The sequence below is a fragment of the Lolium perenne genome, chromosome 3, assembly GCF_019359855.2.
Source record: "Lolium perenne isolate Kyuss_39 chromosome 3, Kyuss_2.0, whole genome shotgun sequence".
NCBI lineage: Eukaryota > Viridiplantae > Streptophyta > Magnoliopsida > Poales > Poaceae > Lolium > Lolium perenne.
Window position 1 is genome coordinate 233713997 of NC_067246.2, and position 15951 is coordinate 233729947.

Consider the following 15951-nt stretch of genomic DNA (forward strand, 5'->3'; position numbering starts at 1 on the left):
ACCCATCCAGGAGGCTATGAAAATTCAAGTTAGTACCAGCATTGGTTAAATTTTACGAAGTGCGGCCCATGATTGCGCCAATACAGTATACCAATACTCAGAGGTTATCTTGTTCTGCACAACTGCGTATGGAAAGAAAATTCCAACTTCCAAAAATGGTGACGTTTATATTGCTAAATCTTTTTGATTTGTCCAAAGTCAATCATCCATGCTGCCCTTAAATATCTTGGGAAGGTAAATGAGATAGGAAAGAAGCCAATGCAGAAAAGACATGAAACCCTGACTAAATGCAAATAAGAACAAATTTTCCCTTTTTTACCACTGATTAGAAGCAAAGTGTGCATTTCAGAATGCAAAATCAACCTCAATCAATGAAATTTTATAAATGTTCGCGGGGTCCAAAGCGTTCGATATAGAATAAAGTGACATTACATGTTGAATACTTGACTTCATGTTGATGAGTAAGTTTTAGATGTGAACAGGTACATTAACATACCAGTGTTTTGAAATCGTCTGCCATCAAGCTGATGTTTGTCTTTGTCCTGCTCAAGACACTGCAATATACAATCACTGTGCATATTAGTTCCAATATTCAAGTTTACTTTATTAAGGCAATGCAATCATATCATCTATCTCATCACCAGATCATAAAAAATAGAAACTACAAAACTATCATAATATTTTTTTTCTCAAGATAAAAGTATTGACTACAATAGAGGAAGCAGGTTATTTCAAATTTAAGATGACAAACAATATCCAAGAAACTGAGAATCATGGTCAGGTATTATGTTAACAGCACATGGCCCACAAAGACCAAGTTAGGTCATCTTTAAATTAGGAAGAATCGAGAAATAGTAGGATTCTGGTTCAAGTCTAGTTCCGGCTTGTGGATGAAGTGCACCATATTATATAAAACTATCATGTACCCTCAGATAATGAAGCAATAAAACAGAAGAATAAGTCTCCACATTGCCTCCCAGAGCAAGAGCACCTCCACTACCTCTCTACAAAACCCTAGTTTCATAACGGTCTCACATAATAGCTATTTAATGCCTCAACAGACTTGACTGCATTATTTATACTAACAATAGACGCACTGAGTGCATGAACACTGCAGGAAGTTTGAACTCCGCTGCTCAAGTGCTAAGATAGTTAGAAAGACCAGTAGCTTAGCAGAGCTAATGAAAAGAAAATTTGACTTCCGTAGTCCAACCCGACTGAGTATAAAAGAAATTACTCTTGGTCTGGGTGGAACAGACCAAAAACTCTAAACTCCTGAATCATGAATACTATTCAAAGAAGGTGCAGGGAATATTGAAGGCAAAGAAGATGCAGGATCAAAACAGGTTACTTGAATAGGATTTTGCGTCACAGCATTTTGTAAATCACAACACTAGATTTTTTGTAAAATGTTGAAGGTCTACAGACATTTCCTATAAAGTGGAATTATGGCAACTTCAACATGTTGCTCCAGTCTTTCGGTAGTGCTTTGTCTGAGACTGGAAATTGCAACCCCAAGTCCCAACAGGGTGGTGATTTGTATGTTTTACAGCAAAAGGTTAAGCAAGCAACGACGGAACAGATTGTAAATAATGTAGTCCATTAAACCATTAGACCGCATGATGGAATATTAACATACCAGTGTTTTGAAATCGTCTGCCATCAAGTTGATGTTTGTCTTTGTTCTACCCAAGACACTGCAAGATACAATCAATGTGCATATCAGTTCCAATATGCAAGTTTACTTTATTCAGGCAATGCAATCACATCACCTATCTCATCACCAGATCATAAAAAATATAAACTACAAAACTATCATAACATTTTTTTTCTCAAGATAAAAGTATTGACTACAATAGAGGAAGAAGGTTATTTTAAATTTAAGATGACAATCCGTATCCAAGAAACGGAGAATCATAGTCAGGTGTTATGTGAACAGCACATGGCCCAGAAAGACCAATTTAGGGAGTGGATCCTGATGATCTCTGAGTAGTTCATCTTTAAATTAGGAAGAATCAAGAAATAGTAGGATTCTGGTTCAAGTCTAGTTCCGGCTTGTGGATAAAGTGCACCATATTATATAAAACTAACATGTACCGTCAGATAATGAAGCAATAAAATAGAAGGATAACTCTCCACATTGCCTCCCAGAGCAAGAGCACCTCCCCTACCTCTCTACAAAACACTAGTTTCATAATGGTCTCAGATAATAGTTATTTAATGCCTCAACAGACTTGACTGCATTATTTATACTAACAATAGACGCAATGAGTGCATGAACACTGCACGAAGTTTGAACTCCGCTGCTCAAGCGCTCAGAGAGCTAATGAAAAGAAAATTTGACTTCCCTAGTCCAACCCGACTGAGTATAAAAGAAGTTACTCTTGGTCTGGGTGGACCAGACCAAAAACTCTAAACTCCTGAATCATGAATACTATTCAAAGAAGGTGCAGGGAATATTGAAGGCAAAGAAGATGCAGGATCAAAACAGGCTACTTGAATAGGATTGTGTGCCGCAGCATTTTGTAAATCACAACACTAGACTTTTGTAAAATGATGAAGGTCTACATACATTTCCTATAAAGTGGAATTATGGCAACTTCAACATGTTGCTCCAGTCCTTCGGTAGTGCTTTGTCTGAGACTGGAAATTGCAACCCCAAGTCCCAACAGTGTGGTGATTTGTATGTTTTACAGCAAAAGGTTAAACAAGCAACGACGGAACAGATTGTAAATAGCGTAGTCCATTAAACCATCAAATGGAATGGAATGGATTCACATCACAGTGTTAACAGTCAAGCACCCCCACCGAGTGCACAGAGGATGGCTTAGGGGGAAAAGTGATCCAGATTAATCCTTCTATGCAGTGTCTAAACCAAAAACTGAACATGGTCAGAACTCAGAAGACATCGCATATGAAACTTCTGTCAAATCGAACTCGAGTTCAGCGTCAACGAAGATTATGGAAAGTTGGTACTATAGCATAGTACTAGAAGGTATATGGACTTGCAAGAACGGAATAACACATACGGTACATTTGCAGACATAGAAAAATCGACTTCGCAATGCATTCCCCCCTTTTCCATAGCTTTGGATCTTGAGCCCCTTTCTTCGTCTACATTACTTCTAAACCCCCCCAGTTCGGCCTGCTTGTTACTAATTTCCCCCTTTGGCACTGTTATCTTTTCATTACGCTACTAATCCAGTGTACTAGTAGTCTAATCATATTCTGAAATTACCGCTGCATCTCGCCTCCGTCGGCCCAAGGAGGCAGGTACGAACTGCGCAGCGCCGGCGAGCTAGGCTCGATCGGCAATGTTGGGCGTCGCACTGGACTGGGTTCCAGGGAAAACGGAGTTGGGGCGCGTGTGCTCACCCGATCCGCTCGGCGGCAGCGGAGAACAACCAGTCGGGGCAGAGATTGGTGGCGGCCGGCGGAGCTGAGGCCTGACGGCGACCGGCAGAGCAGAGGTCCGCGTTAACCTGGAGCGACCCAACCTGGAGGAGACGCCGCCGTGTCTTCTCGTCGCGGGTGGAGAATGCGCGCCGCGCCGGAGCTCGCAGGGTGCGGCGGCCGGGGGTTTGCTCCAGCTCTTGGGAAGAAAATTTGGAGCTGAAAGCAGGCCAATGTGTTGGGGTGGGCTGGGCCAACAATACACTTGTTTGGAATGGGCCGGAACAGCAGAAGAGTTCAAGCACTGGAGACCACACTCAACTGGTGCTCAGCTCAGATTGACAGACAGATTCCCCGGGCCGTCCTCCGGTCCTCCTCTTCCGCCATCGGTGGTCGGAGACTGCGCGACGACGAGCAGAGAAGCTATTCCCATGGCCATGGGCGTACGCAGCGGGTGGGCCGGGGGGGCCATGGCCCACCCAGATATCTGACAAAAAATCTGGATACCCCTAATCACTGGCGGACCTTAGTGGGGGCGAAATGGGCCATCGCCCCCCCAGCCCATGAAGAAACAGACTATTTTTTACATGTATTTGGTCTTTTTGTTCACTAAAATCAGTTTGGGCCTCTTTTTTTCGCCCCCCCAGCCCATTTGCCCCCCCAGGAATTTGGCCCAAGGTCCGCCACTGCCCCTAATCTATCCGGCCCAACGACGAACAACCGAGCGCCTAATCCCGAGCGAAACGTCGACTCATCGAGCAGTGAGGCCGAGCGAGGCAGCGAGAGCGAAACCTAGCTCCGCGGCCTCCGCCCTCCGCTCTCCGGCCGTCCGACGGCGGCTGCCCCTTGCGCGATTGCACCCTCCGCTGCCAACTAGCCGGCTGGCCCGTCTCGGCCCTCCCCTGGCTCACCCCCCTCAGGCTTCTCTTCCTCTGCTCCGGACGCTAGCTCCAGGTCTCGCCGGATCTCGGCCGGCCACTGCTCGCCGCCGTTGCCAGGTGCTAGGTTGCTCTGATTCAGCGCCGCATCACGGTCTGCCGTGCTCGTTGGCTGTGGCCTTGCACAGGTCTGCTCCAGCGCAGCTCCCCTCCTTTGCTGAGCCATACGACTAGGCCTATGCTTTGAATGTAGAATCTGTTGTTTGGTCTGTAGAAAATGCAAAATCGACACGGACCAAAGCCTGGGTCAGACACGGACATTCTTTGTTAGTTTATCAGTCTTGGATGTTGTATCTGTGTGCCAGCATGGGCTCGCTTTTGTCCCTTCCTAGCCAACTCTGATCTAAAACCAAATTTCGCTTTAGACTCCATGCCCATGTTGCTGAAATCTTGCTTAAAAGATGTTGAAATGAGTGGAAATGATATAGTGTTAGTTTGTAAATAGGTAAGGGAATATAGGTCTTTTTGGGTTAGTGTTACTCTCAGTTAGTGCATAGTTGTATTTTGGGATGAAAAACTAGATTGTAGTGGTATTTTGGTTCTTTTTAAGACTCTTTTTTACGTTTTCAACTATTTGTATTGCAATGGTGCATATTTGATATATGTATTGAACTTTAATATGGACAATCAATTTGTCTTGCATATTATTCATTTGGCAAACTTTTTCACAATTTTGGTGCGCTCAAATTTTTTTTAGGTGTGCCCACCCTCAAATTTTTTCCTGCGTCCGCCACTGCCCATGGCGGAGGCAGCGACAGAGCAGCGGAGCCCCGCAACCCCTCGCCCAGTCCGATGCATCGTGAAGCTAGGTGCTAACCCCTTTTCTTGTGCACTTCTATAGCTGTGTATTTATTTCCTCTGCCGCCGGTGTTGATTGATTCAGAGGACGAAATCTGCTGACGCACGCAGGCGGAGCGGCCATCACGAACAAGGGGGAGCTGGAGAGCATCGACGAGGGGAGCCTGCGGTCGGCGTGCGCGCAGCTGCGGCAGGCCATGTCCAGCGACGCCGCCCCGGGGAAGGCCATGGGGATGGACTGGAGCAGGAGGCCCGGCGATCCGGCCGACCCGGTCGTGGACACGGACGGGTTCAGGGATATGGCTGGGCTGGGGATCGACACCAACTTCATCGTCGTCCACGGTGCCGGTATGTATAGCTCGGAATCTGTTCTACCTCTGTGCTGTGGTTCAATTTAAGTTGGGTCGTCTGATTGATAGTCTCTCGGTCCTTCCGGAGGGACAGTGCTAAACAACAAGGGAGATTGGTAAATTATATGTTGCCTGTAATACATGTACCTATAATTGGACCGCTAGAGTTTGAGTTTGTAATTGTGTTGTTCAGTGATGTTGAGATTGTAATAATCTGCTACCTGAATTTAATGCTTCAGGTTCTTTTGGTCACTTCCAAGCAAGTAGATCTGGAGTCCATAAGGGAGGGTTGCATACACCCCTGGTGAAGGCTGGCTTTGTGGCTACCAGAATTTCAGTATGTACCATTTCTAAATTCTACTTCTAATAATTGAAAGGCATGCCATTCTTCTCTGATGCAATACTTGAACAATGTTCTAATGATGTTACATTGTTGTTTAGGTGACTTCTCTCAACCAAGAAGTCGTTAGAGCATTGGCAAGAGGTACACTACATGGAAATGAAGACTGCTGCACTTTATGCTAATAATTCAGATACATGCTTACTATGGTAACCTGTCATTATGGCCGGCTAGTGTGTTGTCACTAGTGTTCTGTTGCATGGGTATTTGAAATTCATGATTATGTTTATTCTTGTTTCTCCACTAGATCTGTGTCTGTTCCTTTGTGTTGATCTGTAATGAATTCTTTCATGGTATGGAGTTGTTACTTACAGTTGCAAGGATGCATGTCCATATATCAATAACACTAGTAATCTAGTATCTGTCATATTGATGGATTTTCAATTAAACTGACCAGTTAATGTGTCCAATTTGTGGTCTATAACAACTATTAATTTGTTAGTGTGGATCAGTTGTAAGTTATTGACTTGTTGAACTGAATATGCTTCTGCAGAAGGAATACCGTCCATTGGATTGTCACCATTTGCTTGTGGATGGTCTACTCAGCAAAGGAAGGTAAGCAAACTAGAGAATTGCCGCGTCTTTGGTAGACTACTGACATACACAGTTCTTGTGGGTCTATGTCGAATCCTGTTAACAAAGATGTATTTTGCTTATTATTTCACATATTTGCATTTGCAGCTTGTCTCAGCCAATGCTTCTCAAATCATTCAGTCGCTCCATGCTGGCTTTGTCCCTGTAAGCTGTTGCATCTAAGATTTTGAATAACTATGTCTGTAGAAATTTTCTTTGACCTAAGTTGTCAGTTTAAGTAATATAATTATCATGTGAATCATGTATGGCAAAAATGTTGTTTCTGGTTATTCGTAGCATATTCTGTAGGCATGTGTTTAATGAGCAACCTTCACCAATATTTTTGATAAGCTGAGAGGATTCACAATACTTATCGGTTGCTAACATTGCTCTGATGTGTATTTTTAAGTAATGAATTAGTTCTGAAATTTGAATTTAACTCGGACACTGCAATGTTGTAAGAATAAGGGAGGTACCACCTAACTGCCACTTGTTTCCATCTACGCATAAAAAGAACACAATGTTGCAGCTTCAGTTTTTGGTGTAGAATAATGGTCCATTGTTTCATAGGTCTTGCATGGAGATGGTGTTCTTGATGAGCTACTGGTGAGTTTAAAATTGGATTATGCCCACATTCTCGTTTAGATTCACATACAGGTTGTCCTGTACTATGGCAATCTTGTTGTTCACTTGTCCTAAGACTGATATTAGAATTAAATGACCAGGCCTGCACCATATTGAGTGGAGATGTCATTATACGCCACCTTGCACAGCTTCTGTGTCCAAAATATGTCGTATTTCTGGTACTGTTACCTTGTCTCCTTTACCATGACTTGATCATTTATTCTAACAGTGCAGCAACTTGTTGTGTTGGCTATACTTTCTTTCTTATAAGTTGATTTTGTTTTATGAGACAGCCTTCATTTTACTTAATTTGTTTGCATCAGGTGTTTCATTGTTTTATTTATGCTTAGACTTCTATGTAGCTCTCTGACAATTGAGATTTAGACAGATGTTCAGGGAGTATATGACCGTCCTCCAACTGACCCAGATGCAGTACTTCTCAGAGAGATAGGTTAGCATTCACCTGTTGTAGATCATTTTTGTAATTTCAGATTTTTAGATCTCTTTGGGAGAAAAGGGAAACATATGGATGGAAAAAACTTAACTGACCTGCTTGCTTAACAGAGGTAGATGACAATGGAGGCTGGTCTGTTGTAAAACCTGTATTACAAGGCAACAAAAGAGGAGGTACCATCTTGTCTCCCTTCCGTATATACCATAATGGTTTCATGGCACTTCTTCCTACTTATATAGTATATACTGAGGAAGGCATGCTGCTACAGGGGTTGAACATAGCAAATCGAAGATAATAATTGTATCAAACCAAAAAAGTCACACCTGATCAAAGTAGTTAGTGATGATTCCCAACTGAAAACCTTATAATCACCAAATGCATGGTCTATTGTTATGTATCATTTGAAGGAAAAAAAAGTGTATCAGTCTTTTCAACATTTTGAATGAGATGCTCTAAGAGAGTTGGCAATAATTTGGGATACTAGTGGCTGGTATGACAATCATGGTTTATTGGACTTAGAAGAGACTAAACTCATTATCCAGATTTACTGCTTGTAAACTACTCCGTACTATCACTAGTGGAAGCCTAAGATATCCTGCTATTGACTGCAGTGAAAACATCGGTAGCTGCACACGACACCACCGGAGGAATGGAGACCAAAATATTGGAAGCTGCTGCAATAGCTCGGCTCGGAGTGGATGTGTACATTACGAAGGTATTAATGTTTCCTCTAATCATCGTTAAACTTCAAAAACTCTATGGACTCTTATTCATTATGTGATATTATAGTAGAGTTTTGTTGAAGTCTCGTATCTGTGATGCAGGTTGGTACGGACGACTCCCTCAGAGCCTTAAAGGGGGATGTGGACACCAGCTCGGACGATTGGTTTGGAACTGTTATACGCTCTGCCAAGTAGATTTCTCGCCACAAATGTATTCTACGCGTTTGATTCGCAGCACCTTTTCGGTTATAGGAACTGCTGGTGAGCTTTAAGTTCGTCAGAGAACGATTTTTAGGTCACTTCCTACTGCAGAGCATCAAACTGTTGTTTCCGACGGTTGATTTTAATGGACCCAATGTTGCGAAAATGTAGAGGTTTCGCTCACCATTTGGCTGTTCGGTTTCCTTACGAGAAAATCACAGTTGATTTATTGCTCACCATTTGCTCTGGTGTGACGTGAGAGGGCTTTTTGGAATCCCCAATGGGGTTTTATTATTTTTGTAACTTCTCGTGCTGGATGAAATAATGGTGGGTTTAAAAGGATCATCAAGTAATAGTACATTTTCAGATTAGGCTAGCCATGTGCAAACTCGTTCTGTTTTGTTCCGGAGAGGCCGGGATCCACCGATTTCAGTGTCAGGTTGGCTGGCCACGCTGGTATTCTCGAGGTAAGATTGTTCCGCAGCTGCACTGAGCACAACAAACAACACAGTACAAGCAGTGATTTTTCGTGTCAATATGCCGATTCAGCAGAAAATTTTCGTGTCAATATGAATTTTACATCCAAAGACCATGTAGCTCGTCCTACAAAAATCTACATTCAAATCCGGAAATCGTACTACGACCCAAGTATATGGCCTGAAAAGATTTGAGAGGCCGTCGCGTTCGAACCAACGACTGGCACAGGTGAGGCGGGTTTCCCGTCCGTAGCTCCCGGTCTATCCACAGCAGCGAACACCAGCGCAACTCGTTCCGTACCCACGCGCTCAGCCGCCGTCTTGCTGGGCGAACCGCGCCGTGCTTCGTCCTCATCCCTCTCCCGCAAGGCCGCCGCCCCCGGTAACCGAGCTCTCTTCCTATCCCCTCGCCCGCCTTTGATTCTTCCACTCTCCGCTCTTGTATTATCGTCCTCTCCTCCCGTCTTCATATTTAGATTCCTTCTGCTATCGTTTCCATAAGGTGTAAATATTGTTTCCTGTGAGACAGTTGATGCCGAAACGAGAAAAGTTCGGTCTCCGCAGGTGCAGTTGGGAAGAATTGCTCTTGTATGCTGGCCTGTTGGATTCCCATCCATGGAATTACCAGTAACTCTGAACATATCGACCAACATTTAGGGATTTATGCACTGTTTCTATACCCAGTCGACGGGCGGACAAAAAATCGTTCCTAACCACGCGCCCTAAAGACCCTTTCCGTCCGGCGCGGCCCAATACAGTATCTGACGCCCCGAGCCCATCCCTGCTACACAGGGGATGCTCCGGGCAAGCCGGACACAACGAGAAGTGAGGCGAGGAGACGCGGGCCTCGCGACGGAAGTTATTAGCGCGCAGTGACACACGAACAAAGCGCCGCAACTTTGCCTTAATAGCGACGGAGGGGCAGGCGAGATGTCTCGTCGGTGCTGCGTAGCCTCTACACGTTGTCGGCATTCGCACGCCACCGCGAGTTCCCGACTTTCTTCCAGCCGCTTCTGGCCTCTTCCCGCGCTATCTTCCCGCTCTTCTGGCGACGACGGCATCTATAAAACCCCCCCCCCCCCCCCCCCCCCGCCTCAATGGCAGTCACCACAGCCGCCGGCACCCCTTTCTCCGCCGCAAGCACAAACCTCATTGCATAAACATCACTGCGCAATGATGAACCGCCCCGGTGCCGGCCAGTCCCCTCCACGACCTGAAGCACCGCAGTTCAACATCGACCCGGAAGGTGCGGAGAACGAGGCGTGGGAGGAGGCGGTGCGGGCGGACACCATAGCGGTGTTCGACGCTGCCACAGCGGAAGAGGCGCAGCGGCGGCGGACGGACGAGATGGCCGAGCCGTGGCGTGCAGAGCGGCAGCGCCTGCACATGGAGCGGGAGCTCCAGTACCGTGAACGGCGGGAGGCGATTGAGCAGCGGCGGCAGGAGGCTGTGGAGCGTCAGCAGCAGGTGGTGGAGGAGCGTCAGCAGCGGGAGTCGGCGCTGGCGGCAACAGAGGCGGCCTGGAGGCGCGGGTGGATGCGTTGGCGGCACAAATGGAGGAGGAGGAGGAGGACGAGGCGGAGGAGGAGGAGGAGGACGACGACGACTTCGAGTGGTCCGACGACGACGGGCTGCACCTGGACGAGGCGGCGGATCAGCAACGAGCGCTCGTCGAGTCCTTCGTGTCGAGAAGAAGCTTCGGGACGACGCCCGTGCCCGCGAAGACGCGCAGATTCGCCGCGCCATCGAGCTCTCCCTCCAGGCGGCGCAGCAGGGGAGGGCAGGCGACGACGCGCTGCTGGAGCAGCAGCGTCTGGCCTCCACCCTACACATGGAGAGGCGGCGCGCGCAGCAGGAGCTGTGGCGGAGGGGAGGTGACGACGGGGCGGGGCCGTCGAACGCACCGCCGGGCGGCCAGTAGGTTAGGGTTAGATAAAATCTAGCCGTTTTCATTCGAACTTGTAATATATAATCAAATTTGAATGAAAACCTTTATTTTTGTGCATTTTTATTTATTTGGGGTGCGTTTTTGGGGGACGCGGCTAGGGAGCGACGTCCCCCAAACGCTCGATCCGGCGCCATTTGGGGACGCTTTGGGGGACGCGGCTGGAGATGCTCTAACCACGGACAGTTATTCTAAATAATTCAAGTGCATTTTTGTGATTTCAAGCAACTTGTGAAAAAAAGTATAACTGAGTACCAGGCATTGTTACTTTAGGGATGTCGTTGTTTGTGTGCTCTGGTGCAGCTGTAGATACCATTGACTAGCTACTTAGGACTGTATGTGTGGTGATTGAACTGATCCAACTGTTCAACTCTGCGCTTTTCAGGCCTATCACAGGTACAATGCAAGGCATTTCTGTATGTGATTCGGTTGCCTCGCTCCATGGAACAAACTGCAGACTAGCCTGTGTTGCTAGGAGTGATCTGAGGTTATTTAACAAAATAAACTTAGTGAGTCCTGGAGCGTACGCATGGCGTTGGTGTACAGAAAAATTGCACATGAGGACCAACAGTAGAAAGATGAATACTACAGTAAGGACAAATGCTAGATGGCTGTTTGGAGGAGATGGCGGTAACAGTAACAGTAACAAGAATGCTAAGGCAAGGCTCGAGCGCAGTGAGTCTGCAAATGAAGACATCTTGATCTTCTACTTCCAGCTGGATCTACAAACCCGGATACAGGTGAGCGTTTGCTTCTGTGCCATCACCTCACCCAACTAATAATATTTAACGTACTCTTGGTTTTGCCAGTCAAATATCTAGAGTACAGTTTACTAATCGAATCTGGCGTCATTTCACTTTTTTCGATACTGGTACATCCAAATGCTGTGCAAGTCCAACCTCACATTTAATTACTTGGTTCTTTCCAGTATGCATTGAATATAGAGCAATTTGATGCGGCAAAGCAGTTGAGGGAGAAGCTCGCTGAGGTACATAATGACTTAACTTCCAAGGTAACTGAATTCATAGGATGGGATCTTTCTAAAGAGTCTTGTTTTGTAGATTGAAACAGAGATAACCAGGCAGCGTGAAGCTAAAAGAGGTTCATCCAAGAATGAAGCTCAGGATAAATCTCTAGATCTTCTACGTGCACGGTATGCTAATATTTCTTTCTACCCTTAAGGGGAAGATTTAAAATGCTTCCACATCTATATTGTTCCCATAGAATGAACTTTTTTTAGGGAACCATAGAATGAACATCCTCTAGTTCTCCATTTTGTTAATTACCCTGCAGGCTATAGCTTACTGAATCTCGTAAAGGAGACATAGTTGTTTGGCACTCCAAAGTTGGTTCTTTTGGCAGGTAGCTTAGCTTTATCCTCTTTTTTTTTCAGTGCAGACTTGCAGAAAGCTATTGAAAGCGAAAACTATGCTTTGGCAGCTGAGCTGCGTGATGCAGTCACTAAACTTGAGGTATACCAAAACTGAGGTGTGCCAGTCATCTGATGGTTTTGTGAAATTGTTTGACTTCAAATGCCATGTAGGGTGATTCTCTGGCACTATCTGCTAAAGCCCTTGCATACCAAGGTGTGAAATATGAGTTTCGACTTGGGCAGAAAGTACGCCACAAGGTACATGGTGAGTAAGTTTTTAACATCTGCTATTTGTTCAAAGCTCTAGCTATTCTTCATGTTGTAAAAGTTCTCACTGGTGGGGACATATATGTGATATGTGAATACTTTCTCACTATCCTTGAAGGTGAGATTTGTAAGTTCATATGGTGAAACCAATGCTTCCCTAGAGGGAGTAAACAGATTGGTGTTGGTCACTATCATTTGTCAGCAATAGTCTGTCAATTATCTGAGTAAACAGATCAGTTTCCGTTCCTACAGTTAGGACTGAACCACTGAAAGTAACAAATATGCATTTCTAGCAGCTATGCAACTAACTATACTACAGCATTATATGGTTTGGATTAGTTCAGTTTTTCCTTGATTTTAGCTTTGTTCTTTTATTTTTCATTGCGCTTGATACTTTTTTAGTTCAACACTCAATATTCAACAATCACTCATATGACACTAGTTTGTTTTTTTTCTTTGATTTCTTCTGCTGAAGGATATAGAGCTGTGATATGTGGCATGGATCCCGTGTGCTGTGAATCCAAGTCATGGATGGAGACAGCAAATGTGGAGAAGTTGTCCAAAGGACCAAATCAGCCTTTTTACCAAGTAAATGCTGCTTCCAGTTTAAGTTGCTCCTCAGTATCCACAGATCTGAGAAAATCTCAGCTTTTTTTCCTTGTAGGATCTGCATGGTATAGTTAACGCTGATTTTATCAGCTTTACATCAATCTACATGGGTGTTAGATTAGCATAACGACATCAGTATACAATTCCTGGCAAAGGCTGAACTTAGTTATTTGCTGACTTGATAATTATTGACATCTTTTAGTGCACTTGTTTTTCCTCCTGCGGCCAGTAACTCAAATTACTGATCTGAAATCCTTGATTGTACACCTTGCACACAAGTCCTGAAATTTCTTAGAATCCTTTCACTGACCGTGATGTGAACTATTCTTTCCTATGACTTAGTTACCATCGAAGAAAGCTCACCATAGCAATATATGTCTAGCATTGTTCTTACTTTGCTCCTCGCAGTATAACACAGAAAGGCTTTGAATTATGGATCTGAGGTGAGGCTTTTTTTGTTCTCAAACAAAACTCTAGGGGAAGCCCGAATATGCACTAACTAGGAACAGAATTCGTGTCCATGAGGGACATAAACCAGGTCATGAGATTGTACATCCACTCCTCCACTCACGGATGATATTTACTAGTCCTTGTTTTTTCATGTCCTTCAGGAGGAAAACTTGTTAGTGTTAAATTTACTCTTTCTCTGTCTATTGGCATCTTCATTGGACTTTGCTTTAGCTACATCATTGCTCTGCATGCTATATGTCTGCAATTTAATTGACAGTGTCCCTAGTCTTTTCAAACACATTATGATGTTTTGGTATTATTCCAGGTGCTAGTTGATGTATACGCTGATCCAGAACTCCTTGTGGCATATGGTATTGTTCTCTTGTTTTCCTCATTTGATATTGCTATTATTACTATGTGGGTCCTTTAAATTTTCTTTTCAGTGAAAAGAATACATGCCCTTTCTGTTGTCTTCAGATGCCATATGCTGAATCAGCTTTATTGTATTTTTTAGTTTTTGCTATTGCTCTTATTCATGAAACTTGTCAAAATATGTTTAAGAATAGAATTCAGAGTTTCACTATGTTACCTTGCACCTTTGCTTTTGTTGAGAAAGACGGGGGAAACCCTGGCAAGTTCCATTATTTGGAACCAGTATACAGTCTAGCTGCAGTTTTTGAAACAACCGAAACTGAGAAGAAGTCGACTTAGTTTGGCCTTGTACGGTTGTACATACGGACTATAATTCAGAAGCTTCTCCAGTCTGTTTGCTATGAACGACCTTTGCTCAGCAAAGGTGGATCAACTGCGTGCTGATTCCGCTGTTCTGGGATACCATAGATTAAAGAGTCGTCGTCAATAAGTGTTTTTGGTGGAAACAGATAAAAAAATGTCTACTGTCTGAAACTTCAATAAGCATTCCTTTTTATGTGTTAAATAATTAAATGGTGCCATAAAAGAAGATAGCGGGCTATTTCATAATCAAATGTATTCGTTTTTGGTTTAGCATTGCCATTTTGAGATATGCTTATAGATTTGTAATTTCAGTTGCGGAAGAAAATCTGTCAGAAGCTGAAGAATCAGAGAAAGTGGGTTTGAGTTCCTCTTTTTCTCGGTTGTTTCCTCTCTTCTTCTTCTTTTTGTCAAATTGAATTGTTGATGTTTTGTGTCTTCTAATACAGGGAAGATTTGAACACCCCTACACCGAATTCCTATTTTTTGGTGAGGACACAGCTCGGGACTTTATTCCTGTTAAGCAACTCCGTGAGAAGTATGACCAGCCACGGTATGAAGCTTCTGGAGATGAAAATGACGATGATGGCAGTACAAATAGCTGAACGGTGAGGATGCACTGACAGTGTGGGGTTCAACTATTTTCAAATACACTGTCAACTGTTCCTTTTGCCAGGAAAATAGATTCCCAGCTTAATCTAATTTTCAATCAGGTAACAGGAATTTTGTATACCATTCCTGATGCACCACCACCACCAAGGATTTAGAACGATGGATAGCATAGGTACGATCTGATAGCTACATAGCAGTGGGCAAATGTTTGTGATGACCGAGCCATCACAGAATCGCAAGAGTGCACAGAAACCTGCAAGGAGAGAAGCTACGTGTAGGATCCGACCTTGCAGATGGGGGTTATATGCACTGGGCAGTCCAGGCATGATTGCAAAGATTAAACTTGCAAGCTGCAACTTCCTCCCTGCGATTGAGTGTGAATGGTTCTAATGTCTGGGAATGTAAAGAAGATCCTTATGTATTTGTAGTGCATATCTGCCTGTGAACCCTCTGATATGTACATAGCTACATACATCATACTTGCAATTTTGCTGAAGTATATAGAATAAGAAAGGTTTTAGGTACAGTACAGATGTTGCACTTATCTTCCGTGGAGGCCACATGTTTGACAACCTGGAAGAAAGGGTGAAGGTACCCGGCTCAGGAGTCTTCATGCCCCGGACAAGTGGAGTACTAGCTGTTCGAAACGTTTTGGGTCTTGTTGTCTCGTAACCGAACAGTCAAGCACGCTTCTGATTAAACGAACGAATGTACCTGTTGGTTGGTAAACAACATTACTTGCAACTTGCTCCATATTACTTGCAACTTGCTCACGCGATTTGCATGGTTCCACTGTCAACGATTTCAGAAAAGAAGTTTGATGAGGGTGAACTTCTTGGTGAGATATAAAATGAGATCGCTTTCTTGTGCACATTTCATCTTTTAACAAGAATTCTAGTTATTCTTAGATCGTATGATGTTTACTTTGGATCTTTTGATGTATAAAAGCTAGATTGTTATGCTGCGCAGCAAAGAGCGCCATTTCCTTCTAATTCTTGATGTATGCTACAAACAGTTCCAATATTGTAGATATGT

At 44.2% G+C, this 15951-nt stretch overlaps 2 protein-coding genes across 4 annotated transcripts; both read left to right on the forward strand.

Annotated features, from left to right (window-relative positions):
* The first annotated feature begins 4098 nt into the window (after positions 1 to 4098).
* Positions 4099 to 8692, forward strand: LOC127343703 (isopentenyl phosphate kinase). Of its 2 annotated transcripts, none has more exons than XM_051369894.1 (13): positions 4099 to 4391; positions 5029 to 5140; positions 5241 to 5477; positions 5719 to 5816; positions 5921 to 5963; positions 6373 to 6434; positions 6561 to 6617; positions 7023 to 7058; positions 7178 to 7255; positions 7461 to 7527; positions 7641 to 7703; positions 8142 to 8245; positions 8355 to 8692. In XM_051369894.1, the coding sequence occupies exons 2-13, from the start codon at positions 5071 to 5073 to the stop codon at positions 8445 to 8447; spliced, it is 1008 nt and encodes a 335-aa protein (XP_051225854.1). In that variant the 5' UTR covers positions 4099 to 4391; positions 5029 to 5070; the 3' UTR covers positions 8448 to 8692. The 2 variants fall into 2 exon arrangements, with proteins under 2 accessions (XP_051225854.1, XP_051225853.1); XM_051369893.2 differs by having other exon boundaries at positions 4100 to 4459.
* A 438-nt stretch (positions 8693 to 9130) lies between these two features.
* Positions 9131 to 15442, forward strand: LOC127343702 (clp protease adapter protein ClpF, chloroplastic). Of its 2 annotated transcripts, none has more exons than XM_051369890.2 (11): positions 9131 to 9311; positions 11260 to 11614; positions 11803 to 11862; positions 11936 to 12027; positions 12268 to 12346; positions 12418 to 12511; positions 12989 to 13101; positions 13898 to 13943; positions 14620 to 14660; positions 14754 to 14912; positions 15018 to 15442. In XM_051369890.2, exons 2-10 carry the CDS (start codon positions 11276 to 11278, stop codon positions 14907 to 14909), a joined length of 1020 nt encoding a protein of 339 aa, XP_051225850.1. In that variant the 5' UTR covers positions 9131 to 9311; positions 11260 to 11275; the 3' UTR covers positions 14910 to 14912; positions 15018 to 15442. The 2 variants fall into 2 exon arrangements, with proteins under 2 accessions (XP_051225850.1, XP_051225851.1); XM_051369891.1 differs by having other exon boundaries at positions 15025 to 15442.
* The last annotated feature ends 509 nt before the right edge of the window (positions 15443 to 15951 follow it).